Here is a 22921-nt window from a genome sequence, read left to right as displayed (position 1 = left end):
TTCTTTGGAGGAAAATGACCACTCAAGTGGAGGCTTGATAGCAATACTCAGAGTTAAAGCAGAAAAAACTGCTCCTCGGGGCTCACGGCAGGGAAGCATGCACCGCCATCCCACCCATGTGTGTGCCTGCCTGCATCCTGCTCCTGGGTCAGCAAAGCCAGCGAGGGCCCCCATTCCCGGTGGCCCGCCCTCCCCATAGCCCTCTCCAAACTTAGAAGTCAACACCCCACCCCCGGGATAAGTTGAGTTTCCTTTTACTGGTTCTGCATTGGTTGAGAGTAGAGCTAGTCAGGGAGAGGAATTCCATCAACCTGAATATTTTGCTAAGAAACAGGACATTCATATAAACTAAAGGAACATGTGAATAGCGTTTATCAAACGATAAATACCACTGTAGCAATCACATTGCATATAAAAGCCTGTTGTTGATCTTAAGTTTCAGGAAGAAACAAGGTCAGTTTCCTAAAAGAGTGCCTTTTTTTTTTTTTAACATAGGAGTAGAACTGTTCTCTCTCTCTCTCTCTCTCTCTCTCTCTCTCTCTCTCTCTCTCGTGCTAGTTTGAGTTAAGGCAATACAAAAGAAGGCCAAGAGAAACATGGAGGGAGGGGAGTATCCTAAGACTCACTCTGCACCCCTTTCCCCTGCACTCTCCTAAACACAAAGCACGTTTTCACAGCACACCCTAACTTTGTTCTCCGTGGTCTGTAACTAGTGTTAAGCATACCTCCCAGAGAGAAGATGGCAGTGCTCCGGCAGCTGGCACTCCTGCTCTGGAAGAACTACACTTTGCAGGTAAGTCCCACTCCTGGCGGCACAGCGGGAAGAAGCGTGCACCCACTGTGTGGGCACCTTTGGAGGCGGGGGCTCAGGGTGTGAGTGAAGCTTGAAGGAGAGGGTGTCCCCAGAGGATGGGGCTCTACGAGCCCATTCTGGTGCCTCTCGATCCGTCAGCACATGAGTTTATTCCTCTTCCAGAAGCGGAAGGTCCTGGTGACGGTCTTGGAACTCCTCCTGCCCTTGCTGTTTTCTGGGATCCTGATTTGGCTTCGCTTGAAGATCCAGTCGGAGAATGTGCCCAAGGCCACCATATACCCCAGCCAGTCAATCCAGGAGCTGCCCCTGTTCTTCAACTTCCCTCCTCCGGGAGACGCCTGGGAGCTCGCCTACGTCCCGTCCCAGAGCGATGCGGCGAAGACCATCACAGAGACGGCCAAAAGGGCGCTGGTGATCAACATGAGAGGTGAGGCGTCTTGTGAGATCCTCTTCTCTGCGGGGCTCAGGCCGTTCTCCAGACCTGGCATCTCTTCTCAGCTGTGTCACCAGGGCAAATCCCCTAACTCTGTCATGTCTTATTATAAAATGGGGACGAGAGTTGTGAGGGCCAAATGATGTGACATGTGACAGCTTGAGCAGCACCCAATTACCCACAGTGGGAATGGGTGGTCACTTACTCAGAGAAATCTCTTCAATTATGTACAAGCGTAAGATGCGGTTTGAGAGTGCGGTGCCAAGAACCCTTCCGGGGTGTGGTTTGGGGAGGACAGCTCTAAAAGTGAGTCACTACAAAGCCCGCTGAGGGGCACTCCTGGTAAACACGCTCTAGTCGCCCCTCCTAGCTCTCTGCTTTCAGGATAAGAAGAGTTATTCCTTTTTCTCTCCTCTTGATTTTGGCAAAGACCTCCTGTGGCTCCTTTGATTTAGTGTAGCAAACGCTTACGGGAAGGTCCTGGGTCCCTCACTGGGTGATCAGACTGAAACCCTCTATATGAAAAGGGGTCTGGGTGACAGAGGAATATTTAATAGGCTATATGTTAGTATCTACTGAAAGTTTTAAAGCACACCACTATGGCTAGAAGAGAAGCTAACCCTCGCAGTGGATCCCAGCGCAGGGCGGCCGCCCGCGTGGAGGAGGTTATGCACTTGGCGTTGCTGCCAGCCCTTCCTCCGGTCTCACCAGAAACCCAGGGCCGGCTGTAATTGCGAGGTTCTGCTTGTCTTCACAGCAGCCCGCCTCTCCACCAAAAATAAAAACCTCCTCGAGTCTCAGAAAAGGTTTACACAACCCTAGAGAAACCTGTAAGTTTTCAGCCTTTTATCTGCAAATAAACAAACTGTCCAGATTTTTCAAGTGGGGCAGGCGACTGGGCAACTCAACTCCAATGCTCCTCACAGTCCGCGGCTTCCCCTCGGAGGAGGACTTTGAGGACTACATCAGGTACGACAACCGCTCCTCCAACGTGCTGGCCGCCGTGGTGTTCGAGCACACCTTCAACCACAGCAAGGACCCCCTGCCCCTGGCGGTGAGGACTCAGCCCGACAAAGCCAGGTCCTTCCCCCGCTTTCCCACCTCCCAACTAGTTCAGCCCACAGGAGCACTCTGCCTGGCTGGGAGTAAATGTCCGACTTTCCCTTTGGGGCCAGTGTTGCCATCTCGTTCTCCACTGAGGAAGTCCTGGGGACGTTTTAGCCCATCAGGCCAGAGCGACTCAGAAGCCTTGGCTGCTTGAAGAAAGCAGCCTATAAGCCGTCACCGTAGGCCCCTTTGTGTCCTCTCATTTCGTAAACGGTGTTACTGGCCTCCAGGCCGCTTCGGGTCGAGTCAGATGGGATAGACCAGAAAGTAGCGGATACTCGAGACTGAAATATGACGTGGCATTAGCGTTTCAGTTATATCTTTTAAACAAACCAAAAAAAATTTGTTTTTGCTTGCCCAGTGGCGTTAAGACTGGGAAGCCATCACATATCTCTCTAGCATTATTTTGAGAGCCCTCACTCACGTGTAGAGTTTATGTGGGTAGACAGCAAAAGAGGACTGGCAAAGAGCACCCAACATGCTCCTGTGGGGCTCCCTGTCCCCCCAGCCTGCCCCAGGCCGGGGCCACCCACTCTGCCATTCAGAGGCCACGCGGCACTGGCGGGGCGGGAGCGGGCTGGGCGAGTGGCGAGTTCACAGGATGACAGAGTTCCCTTACCTCTTTCATTTGGCACAGCTGTTTGCTCCTCTGTCTGGATCCCTCAGAGCAACTGGTTTTCTCTTTGTTTCCACAGGTGAAATACCACTTACGGTTCAGTTACACACGAAGAAATTACATGTGGACCCAGACGGGCTCCTTTTTCTTGAAAGAGACAGAGGGATGGCACACCAGCTCCCTTTTTCCACTTTTCCCAAACCCAGGACCAAGGGAACCTGCATCCCCCGATGGCGGAGAACCTGGTGAGAAGCACCTTTCAGGTCGTGTTACCCACCCAAGGTGCTGACTGGTGATAATCACCTGAGGGAAGCCACTTTGCATGTCTCTGCAGAAATACCTTTTAGTAATATTTGATCTTCTTTGTAGGAGAAGAAGGAAAACATCCAGTAAAACTGTCTTCTGTAAGGCTAAAATCATCTTTGCAAACAGCAAAGACTCTCTTCCTCTTTCTCAGAAGATATATACTCTTCTTCTAAAATATTTTATTTATTTATTTTTAGAGAGCGGGGAAGGGAGGGAGAAAGAGAGGGAGAGAAACATCAGTGTGTGGTTGCCTCTTGTGAGCCCCCTACTGGGGATCTGGCCTGCTACCCAGGCATGTGCCCTGCCTGGGAATCGAACCGGTGACCCTTTCATTCACAGGCTGGCATTCAATCCACTGCATCACACCAGCCAGGGCCATACTCTTGAATGAAACACATATTTCGGTTTTTAGGGAGCTTCAGTTTGCACTGAGTATTTTGGGCTTGATTTTACATTTTCCTTCTCTTCCTTGCTGCCGCCTCTCTGCAGTTTTATATGCTTTTAAAACTCCGTGGTTGTGTAATTGATCTGTGCTTTAACTGAATCTGTGGGACGGTGGTAGAAGTTGGATCTTGGGTAGCTAGAGCCTGTCAGCGCGTGTATTGCTCTGTTCCGCATGACTTTAGCAGGTAGTCAGCATGGTTGTTGCCTCTGAAACATGGTCACATCTTGGAACAAGCTGGATAGCCAAGAAGTAACAGGACAAGATGTCACCTTCAGGCTGAGACGCAAGTGCAGGTTCTATAACATCCAGAGTGTTGGAGAGAACACAGGATTCCACAGGTCTGTCTGCAGGAGGCAAAGCTTGTTAGAGGTTTTGATGGAAAGACCCAGAAATGTCCTTAAATGGAGAACCAGGCAAGCAGGAGGGAGGAAGAAGGCAGTGTGTGTGCAGCCAGAGTTTATGGGCAGGCGAGTGTCAGGGCCTGTCCCCAGGCTAATGTTCCAGGGCAAGATTTTAAATCCGAAAAAGGGACTAAGATGAGCAAGGCAAGGTGAGGTGCGAGAGGCCCCAGAATGAGGTTCTGGATAGGTCGCCAACCCTGGAGACAAGGAGAAACACATCAATGGCAGGAGAGAATGGTTGTTGAGACCCGGGCCTGGGCTACAGCTCCTGCCTGTGTGGATGATTTCCTTAAGCTTGCAAACAACAACAAAAAGTTCTCAGATGAAAGGACTGACACTGACAGATTTCAAGGACATAATATGGATATTAAAAGCAAGTAGAAGATCAGAGAAAACATTTTCAGCCAATGACATAGGGTGACTATCTTTTGTTGTAGAAAGGACTCATAGAAAGCAGTTAGAAAAACGCGAAGTGTGGAAAGGACGGGAACCCGGCACACAGCAGGCCCTGGGTCATCTGAGTCCAGTGTTCTCCCCCGGCCCAGCCCCACAGGTCCATGCCTTAGAGGCACCGATTCCCTGATAAGAATTTAGCCCTGGAATGGTAACGGAAGGAGAAAATCCACATGCACAAATGTGTTCACCATAGCTTTACTTATGATCATGAAAGTTTCAGCAATGGGAAAGGACTGATGACAGAGTGACGGCTTCGTCCCACAGAGTGCTGTTGAGCAGCCACACAGGTCATGATGATGAAGACATCATTATGGTAACACGGTGAGGCCTCGAGAGAGTACCGTGTGTGAGCAGGCAAGCAAGATGTTTCGTGGGGTGATGTTGTGAAAAGGTACTGGCTTTGAAGCCAAAGACGCCAGGGTCACCCCTCAGCTTTGCCCTGCCCCCCCCCATTGTGTGGCTCAGCTGCCTGGGCCTCAGTGGTTCCATCTCTTTGGCATGGATACTGTTAGCTCCTCTGTAGGTGTGTTGTAAAGATGAGAACCAAACCCCCACCCAGCACAACAATGGGTGTCCTTAACTGAGCACCTACAATTATCACTGCCATAAAAAGATTTGGAAACCTAAGGGAAATGGTGGAAATACACAGGTGGATAACCCCATGTAAGGGTACGGTTGGCATATTGCTTCTTCTCTAGAGGCTGGAACCCAGGCCGGTCTGTGTTAGAGAGCGTCGGATGTTCTGTAAGTCGCTGTGTTTTATCCGTGAGGGTGCCCACTGCACCCAGACCTGCACCCGTGCTCCCTCTGTTTCCTGGGCTCAGGCCTCAGGAGATCAGGCTGCCTCGTTCTCTCCTGAAGCCACACTGACTCCTTCCTCGGGCTCAGTCCCTCCCAAGTCTAGCTCTGGACTGGAACACTGGATCCCCAGTTTATCGTTCCTCTCAGGCCCTTCTCATTTTCAGAAATTTAGTACAAACCACTTTGGGGAGTCAAAAAGGGCCAGCATGGAGAAACCACAAGGCCTGAAAAGCTTTTACGGCCATGGTGTCTGCCTCCCTTTGAGATGGTAACTCAGCAGCAGAGCTCTGGCTGGCAGAGTTACGTCCCTCCAAAGATGTCCACATCCGAGTCCTCAGAACCTGTGACTATGTCAGGACACATGGCAAAGGGGAATTAGGGTGACCGATGGAATTAAAGTTGCTAATTGGCCAGCCTTGAGACAGCCAGACTATTGTCAATTATCCCAGTGGACCCACCTGTCATTGCTAGGTCCTTAGAAATGGGTGAGGAAGGCAGAAGAGAGGGTCAGAGAAAGGTGTGATGGCAGCAGCGAGGTCAAAGAGATGCTGCCCAGCTGGCTTGGAAGTAGGAGGTAGGGTCACGAGCCAGGGAACTCTGGAGGACCCTACAAACTAGAGGAGTGAAGGAGACCTTAGGGCGTTAGGTGATATCACTCTGCGGCTTCAGCAGGGAGACCCGCGTACAGCTCAGGGCACGCAGCTCTCCGAGACGGGAGCACCCTATGCTGCAGCTTTTCCAACACGCGTTGACCTCACGTGCTAGAATATCCTGTGCTTTTACACTCAGGCTACATCCGAGAAGGCTTCCTGGCTGTGCAGCATGCGGTGGACAGAGCCATTATGCAGTACCACAGCAACACCTCCACACACCAGCTGTTCGAGAAGCTCACGGTGATCGCCAAGAGGTTCCCGTACCCGCCCTTCATTTCGGACCCTTTTCTGGTCGCTATCCAGTACCAGCTCCCTCTGCTGCTTATGCTGAGTTTCACTTACACCTCACTCACCATCATCAGGGCTGTCGTGCAGGAAAAGGAAAAGAAGCTGAAGGTAACCAACCCTCTTTGCATTTGGCCTTAAAACATTTCGCAAGTTGGTTCTAGGCAGTGCCCCTCCGGGGCCGGGGCGCTTGTGTCCCAGGCCCTGTCATCAGGCGGGGGCAGCTCCTGGACGCTAGAGCCAGAGACCAGTCTGGATTGAGGCAGCGGCCCATGGTGGCTTTAGCCTACTTTAGGGTTTCTTTGAAACCAGCCCTGGCGTATCCAAAATTTTAAAACCATAAGAAACTACCGTATTTTGTACGCAGTATACCAAGAACTGAACGGGGCTCTGGAGCTGCCTGGTCCAACCTGGGACCCACAGGCCCTCGGGTTTCCAGCATTTGCAGTGTGTCTTGTCTGAACTAAGTCATGCCGAGAGTGTAAAACACACACTGGATTTTTTTTAAGCCTCAATATGAAGAAAAGAATGTAAACTATCTTATTCGCACTTTCTACGTTGATTATTTGTTGAAAAGACAGTATTTTGGACAGTATTTCAGTCAAATACATTGTCAAACTTAATTTTACTTGTTTCTTTTCACTTTTTCTTTGTGGCCACTATAAAATTCTAAATTACACCTGTGGCTTGCAGTTTCTGCTGGACAGAACTGCTCTCGCGATTAGATTAACAGAGAGCCAAAATGTTTACGTATGTGGCTGAGCAGGAGGTTCATTCACTCTGCATCTAATCAAGGACGCCTGTAGTTCTAGACGGTCAGCACAGTGTGATGGGAGGTCCAGAAGTGTGTGAAGTGTCACACTGGAAGAATGTTATGGACGTAATTGAGTGCGCCTGAAGGAATAGCGTCACCTGTAAATCCATACCAGTGACACCGCTAGAATTATCCAGAATTCATTTGAAGTTCCTTTTTGGGTGATATCTGCAGTGCCAGTGAGCTGACATTTGGAGTTTTCTCAGAGGCACCAGACCTGTGGTTGTTGAGGCAGAGAGAACCGATGAGGCGGGTACTGTCTGCTTGGGCATCTGAAATAGCTTTGATAAAATGGTGCAATGTTTAGTTTAAATAGTGTGCAGTGGACAGTAAGTTGGTTCAGAAAATAATGTTCATACCCGTGCACACCTACAGATACATAGATAAAACCAGTGTGGCAGAATGTTAAGTGATTATTGAATCTAACTGGTGGGTACGTGAGTGACCATTGTACCAATCTTCACATTTTTCTGAGGGCATGAAATTGTGCTTAAGAAGAAGCTGGAAAATCAATAGCCTGGCATGGTGCCTGGCTTAAAGGACACAAGCAGTGCTGGTCCCTTCCTCCAGGCCAGCGCTATCCAGTGGAACAGTCCACTATGATGGATGGACATGTTGTGTCTATTGCCCACTGTTGTCACCACTGGGCACTTGTGCCTAGCACAGCTCAGGAGCTGAATTTTTTTTTTTTTAAGATTTCATTTATTTATCTTTAGAGGGGAAGGGAAGGAGAGAGGGAGAGAAACATCAATGTATGGTTGCCTTTTGTGTGTCCCCTGCTGGGAACTGGCCTGCAGGGAACGAGCCTGCAACCCAGGCATGTGCCCTGACTGGGAATTGAACCGCGATCGTGTGGTTCGCAGGCCCGCGCTCAATCCACTGAGCTACACCAGCCAGGGCAGGAGCTGAATTTTTAATTTTATTAATTTCAATTGAAATAGCCTCACGTGCCCACTGGCCGCTGTATTGAATAGCAGTCTTATGTGTCCTGGTCAGTTTGGTTGGCAGAATAGCAAGGTTTCCTCGCCACACCTCCTAAAGCCCACCTAGGATCCTTGAGGAAGGCCTGTCCCCAGCATCAGTGTGCTTCTGTCCTTCCTGTAGGGGCCTCCGCCCCTCACACGATAGTCTGGAACCCTCATTTCAGAATAGCAGGATGGGAGGCAGTGCCTTTTGCTTCTGAAGTGTTCTCATAGCCACTGTTGATCCTGGAGCAGCCCTGGGCCACACTTTGCAGCAAGGGTGTTAGTGTGGTTGGTACTGGACAGTGGAGGGGCCAGGCTCTGCTCTTCTGAGCAGAGCTCTGCTCTTCAGCACCCCAGCACTAGCAGCCCCACCACACAGCTTCTTGGAGGGGGACTCAAAAGCACAGGCCAGGAGTTTGGGGTTGCTGCAAGGAATGAAGGGCTGCCAAGGGGGTTCGTTAGCTTAGTTAGCACAGTGCATGCCCACCTCAAGCCCTAACTGAAGCACGGGGTCCTGAGGCGGTGCGGGGGGGTGAGGTGTGTAATGGCTGAGCAGAGAGCAAGGCTGCTCACCGGGCTGAGGGAGAAGATGTCTAGTCCTGGCTGGGAAGCAGAGAGGGTGTCCCAGGTAGGTAGCACTTCAGAAGGCAAAATTTCTCATGCCTAAGGTCACGGCTGACATGACTGTGGGACCCGTGTCTTCTGCCTGCGACCAGTGTGTATGTCACTCTTTCTGCCCCTGGCCCAGGTGTCCCACATCCTCTTTTGGTTCATGTATGACCCCGCATCTCTGCCTCACGCTCCCACACACAGAGGCTCTAGGGAAAGTCAGTGTGAGGAGGGCACTAGGGCCTGGTGTGGCAGGCAGCGGGAACAGGGGTGTCAGTGGAGGACGGTGCGTCAGGGCATGTGGAAGTGCTTGCCTCTCTGCCCCCAGGAGTACATGCGCATGATGGGACTCAGCAGCTGGCTGCACTGGACCGCATGGTTCCTGCTCTTCTTCCTCTTCCTCCTTGTCACTGTCTCCTTCATGACTCTGCTCTTCTGTGTCAAGGTAAATGTGGCTTCAGGGGGGTGTCTGACATCCTGAGCATGGCATTCAAGTTGATGGGAGAGCCAGAGGTAGCCGTGGTACCACCACAGAGCCCCCGGGGTTCCATGCTTGCAGATTTCAAGGGAGTCCGCCTGGCTCAGTAGAGAGGAGTAGTGCTTTCTCTGTCATGCACTCGACGTAGCCCTTTGCCGATCCCCTCCTGTTTCATTTATGGCCGGAACATTTACTGTCTCCACCTTCCCTGCTGCACCTGTGTGTGCTGACACCCGGGTGGCACATGCAGGTGAAGAAGGACGTGGCGGTCCTCACACACAGCGACCCCTCCCTGGTGCTGGTCTTCCTGGCCTGCTTCGCCATCTCCTCCATCTCCTTCAGCTTCATGGTCAGCACCTTCTTCAGCAAAGGTGAGTCTTCCTGCCCCTGGGAACAGAGGGCTGAGGGGTGATGAAACCTCAGAAAATGGGCAGTTTCATTTGGGATGAATAGAAATAACCCAGAGACTGAAGGATTTTTCTGTACTCCGCACCTTCTTTTGGACTCAATTTTCTGCATGTTGAAATACATCCCCAAATAATTCTTTTTTAATTTATTTTTAATCATAATTGGCATACCTAAGTATATTAGTTTCAGGTGTACAACATAAAGATTCCACATTTATGTACCTCACAGAGTGATCAATAAGTCTGGTAATGATCTGCCACCATGTGTAGTTATAATGATGTCACTGGCTCTGTTTCCACATTGTACACCACATCCTCATAACTTACTTTACAATGGGAAGTTTGTGCTTCTTAATCCCCTTGCCCCACACCCCTCTCCCCACAGGCAACCATTAAGTTTGTTTTCCGTATCTGAGTTTGTTTCCGTCTTATTTTGTTTGTTTTGTTTTGTTTTTTAGATTCCACATATAAGTGAGATTATATGGTATCTGTCTTTCTGTCCAACTTGTTTCACATAACACAATACTCTCTAGGTCCATCCATGTTGTCGCAAATGGCAAGATTTCATTCCTTTTTGTGGCTGAGTAGTATTCCATTGTGTATATGTACCACTTCTCTTTTTTTAGAAGATTTTATTTATTTATTTTTAGAAAGAGAGGAAGAGAAACATCAATGTGTGGTTGCCTCTTATACACACCCGGCTGGGGACCCAGCCCACAACCCAGGCAGGTGCCCTGTTTGGGAATCAAACTAGTGACTTTTCAGTTCGTAGGCCAGTACTCAATTCACTGAGCCACACCAGCCAGCACTTATATACCACATCTTTTTCCATTTGTCTATCGATAGACACTTAGGGTGCTTCCATATCTTTGCTATGATAAATAATGCTATAGTGAACATAGGGGTGCATATATCTTTTCAAATAATTGTTTTTGTTTTCTTCAGGTATATACCTAGAAATGGAATTGCTGGGTCATACGGTAGTTTTATTGTTAACTTTTGGAGGATTCTCCATATTTGGAGGATTCCCCTGGTGGCTGCACCAACTTACACTTCCATCAGCCGTGCACAGGGTTCCCTTTTCTGCACATTCCACCAATGCGTTTTTGTTGTCTTTGATGAGATACGCGTTCTGACAGGTGTAAGGTGGCATCTCGCTATGGTTTTGATTTGCATTTCCCTGATGCTCAGTGAGGCCGGGCATCTTCTCACATGTCCGCCATCTCTATGTCTTTTTTGAAGAAATGTCTAATTAGGTCCTCTGCTGCATAACAAAATATGTGAACATTGAGGTCTGCATAACTCAGCAGCCAATATTTTCCAAATGACCCATGTGTCATGTTACAAAATTATGCAAGAAGGTTCATCTATTCAAAGTACAAGTTAGACCATTGGATTTAGTGTAACACTATGAAAGTTCATTGGTTAGTTTCATTCTACATGGCACCTAACCTTTAAGAAACTACTGCTTGTGGACTGGTGTAGTGCCGGGGTCCAGCCTCGGTAGGGTTCAGGGTCCCCGAAGGATGGACGGCAAGGCGATGAATGACGAGTCAGACACCCGATTGGATGCTGGAGAACAGCCAGCCTCTGTGGGTCTGACTGAACTCTCAGAGTTTGATTTAGGCCTTATTTTTATAGAGATTGTTGCATAACATTAAAGGAACAGGTGCAGAGTGCGATCAGTTAAGCAGAAAAAAACAATACAGCGTTAACCAGGAAAAGTACAAGAATTTCCATAGATTCAGTTATGTTAAACAAAGGTTATTTTGGCCAAGAGAGCCATTAATCAGACAATTTGAAATAGCTCTATGTACAGAGTTTAAATGTCTTATTGTTTATTAAAGTTCTTAGAATTTGGCATGGGGCAAAAGGGTACGCTAGACCGAGCAGAGGTTATAAAAAATTTATTACAAGGCCTTTGTGATGTCTAACTTAGCTATCTATCTTTCTGTCTAAAATGTTTCTCTATGTAATATGGACTCTGGCTCCTTGGTAATTGTTTCTGCGTGCTTAGTTTGTAGTGGCTAACAAGCTTTTCCTGTTTCTTTGCCTGTCTACTTCTAATTAATATATATTCCTGTCCAAGGTAGAGGAGGGGCTGTAACTCCATCAACTTTTAGATATTCAGGGGCTACTTCATTAGGGGGGACTTTGGTCTCTGGCCAAGAAATTATTTTATATAACTTCATTGGAATTATGCAGATCATTGGGCCTGAAATGCAGGTGTCTAAAAATCCCACCACCTACTAACTGCAAAAACAAACATGCAAGGAGAGATAGACAGGAAGTCCGGCCAAAGTTGCCTCTGCTGTGCAGATGCATCTCATCCATCCCGACTGTGTCAAGGGACGGTTGCTGGTCGGCTCCCGACAGTGTAGTGTCAAAAAGGAGTGTCCACAAATATCTAAAAGGCTACTCAACACCCCTTCCTTTTCCAACTACTTGCCTGTGTGAGGCTGATTTCTTTATTCACTTCACCCAAAACAATGTAACACAGCAGAGTGGATGCAAAAGCAGATGGAACCACCTGGCTGTAGTCGAAGTCAGATATGCAGAGGTGTGCAAAAATGTGACACAATGCCCTTGTCTCACAAAATTATGGGGAAAAGAGTTGTTTTTCATAAAAACATTTATGTTCATTTATAATGGGTTAATTATATTTATTCTTAAATATCTTTAAATTTTCTTAGTATTAATTTCCAACAGTCAACATTGTGATATACACATGTAACCCACATAAAGAAAAGTTCTTTGACATCCGTAGTAATTTCTAATGGAGTAAAAGATTCTCAAGGTCAAAGAGTGTGAGAGCTGCCAGTGGGGACGAAAGCCACGCTGTCTTCCCCACATTGCCACGGCGCAGTCTTCTCCCCTCTCAGGCCTCTCCCATGTGTCACCTTCTCATCAAAGCTTTCATTGACCCCTTGTCAGTCAGAGCCCCTGGTCTGAAGAATATATCGTCCCCATTCTGTGCCTTGTTGCTTATTCGTTGACTCTGCGTCCTCACAGGGTTATAAACTTGGGTGGGGTGGGGCTTTGCCTGGAACAGGCCTGGCACAGAGTAGGCGCCCAAAGAGTACCTGTGGGATGAATGAGTGATGAGAAGGGAAAGATCAGGCCCTGCAGGTAGCTAAGTTGGTTAGAGCATCATCCTGATATGTCAAGGTTGTGGGTTTGATCCCCAGTCAGGGCACATACAAGAATCGACCAGTGAATGCGTAAATAAGTAGAACAACAAATTGATCTCTCTCTTTCTTTCTTTCTTCCTTTCTTTCTTTCTCTCTCTCTCTCCCCTCACCAACCCCATCCCCCTAAAATCAATACATTTTTTTTAAAAAGAAGAAAGGGAAGACCATGCAAGGAGTAAGGCTGGGGTGGGGGGTTCAGTATTAGTCATGTCAGGTGAGCAATGTCAAGGCAACTAGAAGTGAGGTCTGTAGGAGAGGAGAGGGTTGGAAAAACCAACGTGTGGTCCTGGGATGAGGAGGACACCTGCTGCCCTGGGCAGGGTCTCATTCCCTGGGGCACAGGCACCCCACCAAGAGAAAAGACTGCAGGCTGAGCCTGGAGTTCCCCAGCACCAGGGCCTCTGTCGCAGGGAGGGGGTCTGGCAGCTCACAGGCTTCCTTCTGGCACATTGTGCAAATTCTCATGGGTGATTTTGTCACATTTACCTTCCTCTCTCCATCTGTAGCCAACATGGCAGCAGCTGTCGGGGGCTGCCTGTACTTCTTTACATACATCCCCTACTTCTTCGTTGCTCCTCGATACAACTGGATGACACTTAGCCAGAAGCTGTTCTCCTGTATCCTGTCCAATGTCGCCATGGCAATGGGAGCCCAGCTCATTGGAAAATTTGAAGCAAAAGGTGAGTATTTTCTTTTTCGCAAATTACCCTTGCTGATTCGGGTTCACCCAGAGAGAGTCTAAGCAGAGGCACCTTCAGCTCCAGTAACAGACGCATCAGGACACCTAAGCGAGTGATGCATTTGGAAGACAGGTCGTCGGTATCCAGCACTGGCTGGCATGGTGCTGGCTTTGAGCTCCCTCGAGGCCCCGCCTGCAACCAGCTGTTACTGCAGGAAAACCCAGGCTGTGAGCCTCTGCACCTGCCGGTACGGGACTCCACCCTGCGAGTCTCTTTCTGCACCAGGAGGCATTCAGAACAATCATACCCAAGGTCTCAACGCCTGTTATTTTGTTTAATAATTTTTTATTTTTTAATATCAGTTGATGTACAATATTTTATTAGTTTCAGGTGTACAACCTGGTGATTAGACATTTATGTAACTTATGAAGTGATCACCAGGATAAAGCTGGTACCCATCTGACACCACCCATAGTTATTACAGTGTTATTGGCTGTGTTGTATTTTATATGTATTTTATATCCCCATGAGAGTTGCGAAACTACCAATGTGTGCTTCTTAATTGCTTCACCTTTTCCACCCAAGTCCCACTCTGTCAAAATGGTTTCTATATCTATGAGTCTTTCTGTTCTGCTTGCTCCTTTATCTTGTGTTTTAGATTCAACATTTAAGTGAAATCATATAGGCATTTGTCTTTCTTTCTCTGTCAAAGCCCATGGGTTTTGATCTACCCTTAGATTTCTGTAAAGTAGAATAATTAGCATCTCCTCCCGCTCTGTCCCCTGAAACCTACAATGATTGACAATGAGGATGAGGAGACCCAAGAAAAAAAAACAAGAGACAGACCAGAACATCGTTTTCTTGATTTTTGTGAAATTTCTTGACTTTTTAAATATCACGGGGATCAGACACTTTTTTTTTTCTAACTTTGGCCATGTGGGCTCCCACTTTGCAAACCTGCAGTAGCCGCTCAGGTTTCAACTGATGGACTGGAGCCTGCTCCTCTAAAGCGACAAGAGAGCACCTAGTGTAACCCTTAACTCCTCCCATGCTGGACAGTCTCCAGAGATGGAGAGCTCACCTCTTAGGAGCAGGCCCGTTCATTTCTGGATCACTCAAACCCCTTGCCCAGAAGGGTCCAGGAAAGGTGGATGGGCTCAGACCGGCCCACCTCTCTTGCTTGCTCTGGTTCCAAGGGGAGGATCAGGGCTTGCCCGTGAGTTTCCACAAGGCTGACACTGTGCTAGTATCATGTCCCTGTTGTTCTGGCTCCACTGGCAGGGGGTGCAGTGCAATCTCCCTTCCACACGACCCACCTGTGTGCGTTTTAAGACCAGTTGGGCCCTGCCCTGCCCAGATGTCCTCTCTCTCAGGCTGAGTGCTCTTTTTTCTTCCAACCATGCAATCACTAGTTGTTTTAGCTTCCATTTGGGGTGGGGGATTAGTCTATGTAAGGGGGCAGGTGGGTAGCCACAGGAATCTTCAGCGTAGCTTAAAAAAAAGTCCTCACCCAAGGATGCTTATTGATTTTAGAGAGAGAGAAAGGGAGAGAGAGAAACTTCAATGTCAGAGGGAAACATTGATCAGTTGCCTCCCATATGCTCCCCAATGGAGGACTGAACCCACAACCTAGGTATGTGCCCTGACCACGGGTCGAACCCCCACCCTTTCTGGTATACGGGATGAGGCTCCAACCACTGAGCCACCCTTCCCGGGCCAGTGTAACTTTATCTTTTTTTTCCAGTGTGACTTTATCTTTACGCAGAACTTTTTTCCTTCAGGTGGTAATGTCTTCTAGCACTTTAGTTGTTTTTTTTAAGAACCCATCTTTATTTATTTATTTTTAGAGAGAGGGGAAGGGACAGAGAAAGAGAGGGAGAGAAACATCAGTGTGTGGCTGCCTCTACTGTGCCCCTCTGAGGACCTGGCCCACAACTCAGGCACGTGCCCTGACTGGGAATCGAATCAGTGACCCTTTGGTTTGCAGGCCAGCTCTCAACCCACTGAGCCACACCAGCCAGGGCCTAACACTTTAATTTTAAATGTATGTGTTTCCATGTTTAGTGGTATGCAACACAATGTGGATTGTTTAATGCAGAGCTACTTTCAAGGTTCAAATACTTTTTAAAAAGCCACTTACAAAAAAAGAATCTATATCATTCCTCTTATTTATCAAAGTTCTATACTGAATTTTCTTAAAACAGACAAATTTTTGCTTATTTCGAAGTGAACACTGATCAAGGCCAGAGAGCAGCCCTTTTCATCGGGGAGCTCAAGCCAGCAGAAGGTCCTCTGGCCACACAGACCCCCAAGCACCATCTGGACTGTGCTATTGCGAAACAAAGAGAAGACAAAACACTAAGAGCACTACTAAATAGATCTTTCTATGCGTCCAAAGTATTTTTCCACTTTTAAAAAGATTTACATGAAATACACACTCTCCCAGTGTTGGGCTTACTCTATATCACACGTGTGTGCACATGTATGTGTGTGCACACGCACATGTGTATGTGTTGTGTACATGGATATGTGTTTATATGTGTCACAAATCAAACATGAGTCCATCTAGTCTGTTAATGAGCTTTTGCTCGTTCTATAACATCGATTTGTAACCTACTCTTATCTTCGAGACCTGGAGCGAGGCAACGGATTCTCTACAGAAACCGGAAGGGCGAGGTCACGCTGACTTCGCGGTGATGCAGCACGTGTGCCCTCCGGTGGGGAAGGGCGGGTCGGGGTGCTCTGGTCCATTTCAGGCCCATTTCCTGGTGTGTCCTCCAGGCACGGGCGTCCAATGGCAAGACCTCCTGAGTCCCGTAAACGTGGATGATGACTTCTCCTTTGGGCAAGTGCTGGGCATGCTGCTGTTTGACTCTGTCCTCTATGGCCTGGTGACCTGGTATGTGGAGGCCATCTTCCCAGGGCAGTTCGGTGTGCCCCAGCCCTGGTACTTCTTTATCACGGTGAGTCCGGATGCCCCTGCGCCTCCCACGGGCCATCCCTGGGTCAGGGGCGGCAGGGCAGGGCAGGGCTGTGCTGGTACAAGGTGGGGCGCGTGCAGGTTTCCTCGGCACTCACTCTGGCCCTTCTTTAGTCCCTAACACTCAATGCCTAGTCAGGCCGGGATACAGGACCTCACCCTGTGCTCAGATGGCGAGCAGTGCGTCCTTAAGGGCCCCGAGACCATCCCCCAACCTGACCTGAGATGGCCCCCGCTCTCCAGGGTCTGAGAGAAGGGGCTCGCGCTGGCCCCCCATCCACTGTACCAGCACCCCCTCACCCTCAGCCTCTCTTCCTTGTCATTTGTTGGGTTTTCTGTATACAGAGTGATATGGTTTCTTGTAAAAATAATTGCATTGCTGGAATATACAGTGCAGGCCCACTACACAGAGCTGAACCCTGCTGACATTTTGACGTGTAGTTCTTTGACCGCCCCCCCACCCCCCGTGTTACCTGTGCCTGTGGGCCACCCGTCAGAGTAGGAGGTGTGTATGGTTTGTGTTTATAGTCTTTCCCCTGGCACAGCCTGTCCCTGTGATGGCCAGACAGAGGGTGGAAGGCCATCGTCCTCTAGACAGGGCGGGGGATTGGACAGTCATCCTCTAGACAGGGCGGCGCAAGGCTCCCTCATAGCAGAGGGAGGCCTGGTCCTTCAGCTCCTCCTGCATAAGGAGAGTTCACATCTCCGTGTAAGTGAGTACAGGTGCAGCTGGGGTGTGGAGACACAGCCTTCTTCATTTTCTAACCTGACTTCACTCTGGACTGGGACATTCAATAACCTGTCTGTATTAAATGTCAGCGTTTGCTTTTCCTTTGGGTCACATGTGAGTCCATGTGATACGACAACAAGCCTATGAGCTGCCGTCATGCCGAAGGGCAGACCGGGGAGCTGAGACCGAGTGCTTCCCTAGGAGTAGAGGGTGAGGGGCGGGGCTGGGTCCTGACCAGCCCTGGGGCTCTAAGCGGTGCTCCTCTACGGCAGCAGAGCGTGAGGGTGGACCGAGGGCTGGGAGCTGTGTACGTTTAGCATGTCGGTTAGTTGTTGCTCTATTTGTCACAAACACCATAACCTGATATGAAGGAGCCGTCTAAGACCTATGTGATTTCCATCCCAGCCCTCTTATTGGTGCGTACGCCCAAGGACAGTTTTAGGGAAAGAAGAAGATGACGACCCTGAGAAAGCCCTGAGGACAGAGTACTTCGAAGCTGAGCCGGAGGACCTGGTGGCCGGGATCAAGATCAAGCACATATCCAAGGTGTCACACTCTGTGGGGACAGGCAGGGAAGAGGGACTTCGGAATACAGGTGACAAGACCTGCTGCCGTACCATGGCTCTCTCCAAACTGGTGACTGTGCCCTGACCAGCTGTCCCAGGCCCCGGCCACCACCCGGGCTCTGCTCCCAGGGCCCAGTGTGGAGACTCAGGGTTGAGTCAGTAACACGTGCCACTGCCCAGCCTTAACCTCTCAGCAGCTTTGCCGTGAACACTTGCCGTGCTGGTGGCACAGTGGTGCCTCAGCCTCACAGGCCTGTGATGCCAGAACCAGGGATGTTGGGGATCTGCTCGGGCTGGAGGGGGCAGAGAATAACAGAAGGCCACATGGCCTCCTGTCAGCACTCGGTCTGAAGCTTCCCACCTCTCTACCTGCTGACTAGTGATGCTGGGTGTGGTGCCCTCTGAAACCCTCAGTGGTTATTCCAGAAGAGAGTGTTGGGGGGGTGGGGGGACCTGTACAACAAGTTCCTGAAGGCCTGAAGTCCAAGGTGGCCTCTGCCTTTCCTACAGGTGTTCAGAGTGGGGAACAAGGACAGGGCAGCCGTCAGAGACCTGAACCTGAACCTGTATGAGGGGCAGATTACTGTTCTACTCGGCCACAATGGTGCAGGAAAGACCACCACCCTCTCCATGCTCACAGGTGAGGGGCCACATGGCCACCACGGCAGAAGTGGGGTGAGTGGCAAATCCACTCACAGGTGGGTCCTTGCAGAGATAGAAGCAAAACTGCGTGGATGTGGCAAGGCCATCACACCTCGTGCTGACTGGTAGGATGTTCAGCTGAACCTACTAAGCCTTTGGTCTTCTCCTTGGCCGTAGGTCTTTTTCCCCCGACCAGTGGGCGGGCATATATCAATGGGTACGAAATTTCACAAGATATGGTTCAGATCCGTAGGAGCCTGGGCCTGTGCCCGCAGCACGACGTCCTGTTTGACAACCTGACAGTTACGGAGCACCTGTATTTCTATGCTCAGGTGAGCTGGCAGGGGGTGGGATTCAGAGCTTGTCTTTGTCATGTTTGCTTCTTAGCCAGTGTGCTTGGTTTCCTGAGGCAGCCAGCTGAGGCCTTGGCCTCCCAGCAAACCAAAACTTGCTCCCAGGACTCCTCCCATATACCTGGAGTGGGGAAAGTGGGAGGGAAGTCAGGACTTGGAGGCCAGCACAGGAAAGGATGAGACAACGCCAGGACTAAGTGGCTCACTGGATGGCCCACTGGAAGCCCCCCACCAGATCTCTGTGCCCCCTGCTATTTCAGCTGAAAGGCCTGTCCCACCAGAAGTGCCCTGAAGAAGTCAAACAGATGCTACACATCCTCAGTCTGGAGGACAAGCGGGACTCCCGGTGCAGGTTCCTGAGCGGGGGCATGAAGCGCAAGCTGTCCATCGGCATCGCCCTCATAGCAGGCTCCAAGGTACAGGGCAGCAGGGTCCAGAGGTGTTGCCCTCTAACTCCCACTTGGTCTGGGATGGCTGCTGAGATGCTGCAGCCATGGAGGTTGGCCCTGGGTACCCTGGACAGGCCATCTGGTGAGGACAGTACTGCTGCTTCTTTGTGGTACTCAAGACACACAGGGCCAATGGTACAGCCAGCCTGGGCCTGGAATGTGCCTCTGCCATTTTCGTGAGGCTGTTCGTCTGCCCTGCAGGTGCTGATGCTGGATGAGCCCACTTCGGGCATGGACGCCATCTCCCGGAGGGCCATCTGGGACCTTCTTCAGCAGCAGAAAAGTGATCGTACCATACTGCTGACCACCCACTTCATGGACGAGGCCGACCTGCTTGGGGACCGCATTGCCATCATGGCCAAGGGGGAGCTCCAGTGCTGTGGGTCTTCACTGTTCCTCAAACAGAAATATGGTGAGTGGCCAAGGGTAGGAAGCGGGGTGAGCAGCCTAACCTCCATTCCACGTGGGGCCAGTGTCACTAATGCAGGGTGCCGAAGAAAGTGCCCACCGTTAACTTTCACAAAGGGCCCTGAGATCAGGCAGGAAGAGGCCTTCCCTAGACTTCCTGTCTGCTACCTCTGGATGGAGACCCAAGGCCCCAGGCAGAGGAGATTGGAAGAATGAAGAGGGAGGGAAGCAGGAGGGAAGAGTCTTCATTTGATTAGAGTGACATTCGGTCGTGGCCAACGGAAGAGCAGTTGAGAACCCGGGCTGCCAAGAGCAGCAGTGCCATTGGAAAGGCCAGGCCCAGTTGCTAGTGTTACAGCTCTCAGACCAGCAAGTGGCCTGTAACAAGGCCCAGGGATGATGGGTCACATGTGGAATCAGGACCTCTTTGCTATGTGGGCATGGTTTCCTTTCTCAAGGGCAGCGCATGGTCCTGTATGCCAGGTCCCATCCATGTTCTACTGGTGGGAAGGACAAGATACCATGGAAGTTGCATACCTGCCTTCTATGGCTTCCCCTGGCCAGCATACAGCCCTGTCAAGTAGATAGCGACGCAATGTAGTCACCATCAGGCTGGTGAGGGCGAGACAGGGCAGCCTTCATCACGGGGTTCCATTAGTGAGGAAGCAAGGAGAACAGGCTTTGGGACAGTACCTACCACAGCCTGTGAGCCTTGAAGTCTGAAGTGGCTTGGGTTTTACCTCCATATCATGCTCAGCACCCAAGCTTTCCAGCATCTCTTCCCAGCTAAGGAGCAGGAGGCAAGACCCTCAGGACAGCTCTGAGGAGCTCTGAGATACATTCATTCTGGTTCAGCTGCTCTCTAGCCCCTTTCCATGAGTCTGCCATCATCATGTGCCCGAGGCCCTGGGCAGGCCAGGAAACAGGGGAGACAGTCTCATGTGGCGCTCTGCTGTGTTCCAGGTGCAGGCTACCACATGACGCTGGTGAAGGAGCCTCACTGCAACCCTGAGGGCATCTCCCGGCTGGTGCACCACCACATCCCCAATGCCTCCCTGGAGAGCAGCGCCGGAGCAGAGCTGTCATTCATTCTTCCCAAGGAGAGCATGCACAGGTATATGTCCCAGAGAGAAAACACAGCTACAGACCCGAGAATGGGCCTCAGTGGGCCTTAAGGGCTCCTTGCTTAGAGCCACCCACCCTGTACCTGTGAAGCCTGGCCAGTAGGCAACTCCCAGGACCTGGGCCGGTGACAGTCAGCGCGTGGTGAATCTACTTGCTAAGTCTAGGATGCTTGGCCTCCCTGTGCAGTGGAGCCAGAAGACGCATCACTTGCACCTGAGAAGCACAAAGCGTCTGACTCATCAAAGGGGAGCTCAGTGCACTGGTCACACAGAGTGAAGCATGCACAGCGACCCACCTAGAGTTCTCTGTGGAATTGTGATGTGCACGTCTTCTTGGTCTTAGAATTGGGCCATGGACACACGCCTCATAAACACAGCAGACTGCCGGTATGGGGAGGTGAAGAAACAAACCTGATTCACATTCTGTAACTTTGGGTAGTTATAGAATCTTAAATAAATCTTAAAAGTACATTTAGTCTTCCTACAAGCCCAATTGAGTACGTATTTTACTGTGTATAACATGCACATTTTTACCCAAATTTTTGAGGGAAAAATAAGGATGCACATTATACGTGGGTAGTACCTGAAATACCTTGTATCTGTTCTTGTGTTTTGTACTTATTTGTTACATAACATTTCTTATACCATAACACATTAAAAAATAAAGGCTGAAATTTCTTCATAATACAAAAAAAGTAACTACACATAAATAAATAAATAAATAATTGAATTAAAAAATTAAAATGAAAGATTTTTTTCCATGAAAGTTTGGGCCAAAACCATGGGTGTGCATTATACACGGCAAAATATGGTAATTTGGTTTTAATATTTGTATAGCGCTCCCTGACACAAATATATCATACTGCATCCATAAAATCTACTCTCTTATCACATGTTCATGGTTTTCAAAAAAACTATGCTGATGAACATTCTTCTCGAAAACCCTTTGTCCAGATTTCCAGTGATCCCCTTAGCACAGATTCCCCAAAGTGAGGTAAATAGGACCAAGTCACCTTCTAGGAAGACGGTGTGTTTGGCTTCCTCAGCAGCAGGATAAGAGAGTGTCCATTTTACTCCATGGTTGCCAGATCTGAGTAAATTTTTAAAAATATTTGTGTATTTGATGGATAAAAAATAGCATGTACTCACTTATTTGGCATTTTGTATTTCTTCCATTCCCGCTAGCAGCAGGCTGAACACACTCACTTCTTACCAGTCCCTAAGCCTTGCTTCCTCTGGCATTGGTGTCTTCATATCTCTTGCTCATTTATCATTCAGAGTGTAATATTGTATGAACTTGACCCTTGAACGACGCGAGGGTTAGGAGCGCCAACCTCCTCTGTCCCCCTCGCCAACAAGAGCAAAACTCCATGGATAAATTTCAACTCCCCAAAACTTAACTCATAGCCTACTGTTTACCAGAATCCTTACTAATAATATAAATAGTCAATTAACTCATATTTTATATTATATGTATTATATGCATATACTGTATTTATACAATAAAATAAGCTAGAGAAAAGAAAATCATAAGGTAGACAAAGTACGTTTATAGTACTGTCTGTGGCAACTTTCCCAATTTGTTGTTGCCTAATTTTCTGGGATTCTTTTTTCCATGCAGATACTTTACATTAAATGGGTCCTGCCTTTTTTTTTAAAGATTTTATTTATTTATCCTTAGAGGGGAAGGGAAGGAGAGAGGGAGAGAAATATCAATGTGTGGTTGCCTGTCATTCGTCCCCTGCTGGGAACTGGCCTGCAACCCAGGCATGTGCCCTGACCGGGAATCAAACCACAAGCCTTTGGTTCCCAGGCCCGCGCTCAATTCACTGAGCTACATCAGTCAGGGCTGAATGGGTCTTATCTTTTTCCTTGTGACTTCTTTTTAGAAATTTTTTCCTGCCCAGCAATCAAATAAATATTCACCAATTGCTTTTGGCTAGTTTTATGATCTCGTGTAGGGGTATATTATCAAAGAATGCCTTTGGGAGCTCACTTCCTTTGCCTCTCCCCCATACTGCACAGAAGTGATTATTTAGGAATGAATTATCTGGAAGGTCACCGAGAAGGGACTCATCACTTGGGGCCTTTTTTCAGGTTTGAAAGTCTTTTTGCTAAACTGGAGAAGAAGCAGAAGGAGCTGGGCATCGCCAGCTTTGGGGCCTCTGTCACCACCATGGAGGAAGTCTTCTTACGGTCAGTAAATGT

General features: G+C 49.2%; 1 protein-coding gene across 7 annotated transcripts in view; it reads left to right on the top strand.

The window, feature by feature from the left end:
* Positions 1–22921, top strand: part of ABCA3 (ATP binding cassette subfamily A member 3) — a 49747-nt gene that overhangs the window by 9782 nt on the left and 17044 nt on the right. For all 7 annotated transcript variants that reach the window (XM_037157207.2, XM_037157208.2, XM_053671501.1 and 4 more), the window contains exons 4-19: positions 714–793; positions 977–1241; positions 2174–2301; positions 3050–3215; positions 6169–6428; positions 9034–9150; positions 9434–9554; positions 13288–13461; positions 16243–16424; positions 17577–17717; positions 18248–18377; positions 18557–18711; positions 18993–19148; positions 19383–19593; positions 20553–20703; positions 22811–22909. In XM_037157207.2, the coding sequence (XP_037013102.2) occupies positions 740–793; positions 977–1241; positions 2174–2301; positions 3050–3215; positions 6169–6428; positions 9034–9150; positions 9434–9554; positions 13288–13461; positions 16243–16424; positions 17577–17717; positions 18248–18377; positions 18557–18711; positions 18993–19148; positions 19383–19593; positions 20553–20703; positions 22811–22909 (2510 nt within the window). In that variant the 5' untranslated portion in view covers positions 714–739. The remainder of the gene's footprint in view (positions 1–713; positions 794–976; positions 1242–2173; positions 2302–3049; positions 3216–6168; positions 6429–9033; positions 9151–9433; positions 9555–13287; positions 13462–16242; positions 16425–17576; positions 17718–18247; positions 18378–18556; positions 18712–18992; positions 19149–19382; positions 19594–20552; positions 20704–22810; positions 22910–22921) is intronic.

This window comes from Artibeus jamaicensis, unplaced genomic scaffold, assembly GCF_021234435.1.
Source record: "Artibeus jamaicensis isolate MK-2021 breed Jamaican fruit bat unplaced genomic scaffold, CSHL_Jam_final contig_700, whole genome shotgun sequence".
In the NCBI taxonomy this organism is placed as follows: domain Eukaryota; kingdom Metazoa; phylum Chordata; class Mammalia; order Chiroptera; family Phyllostomidae; genus Artibeus; species Artibeus jamaicensis.
Note: the sequence above shows the minus strand (reverse complement) of the source record. Positions and strands in the feature narration are given on the sequence as shown.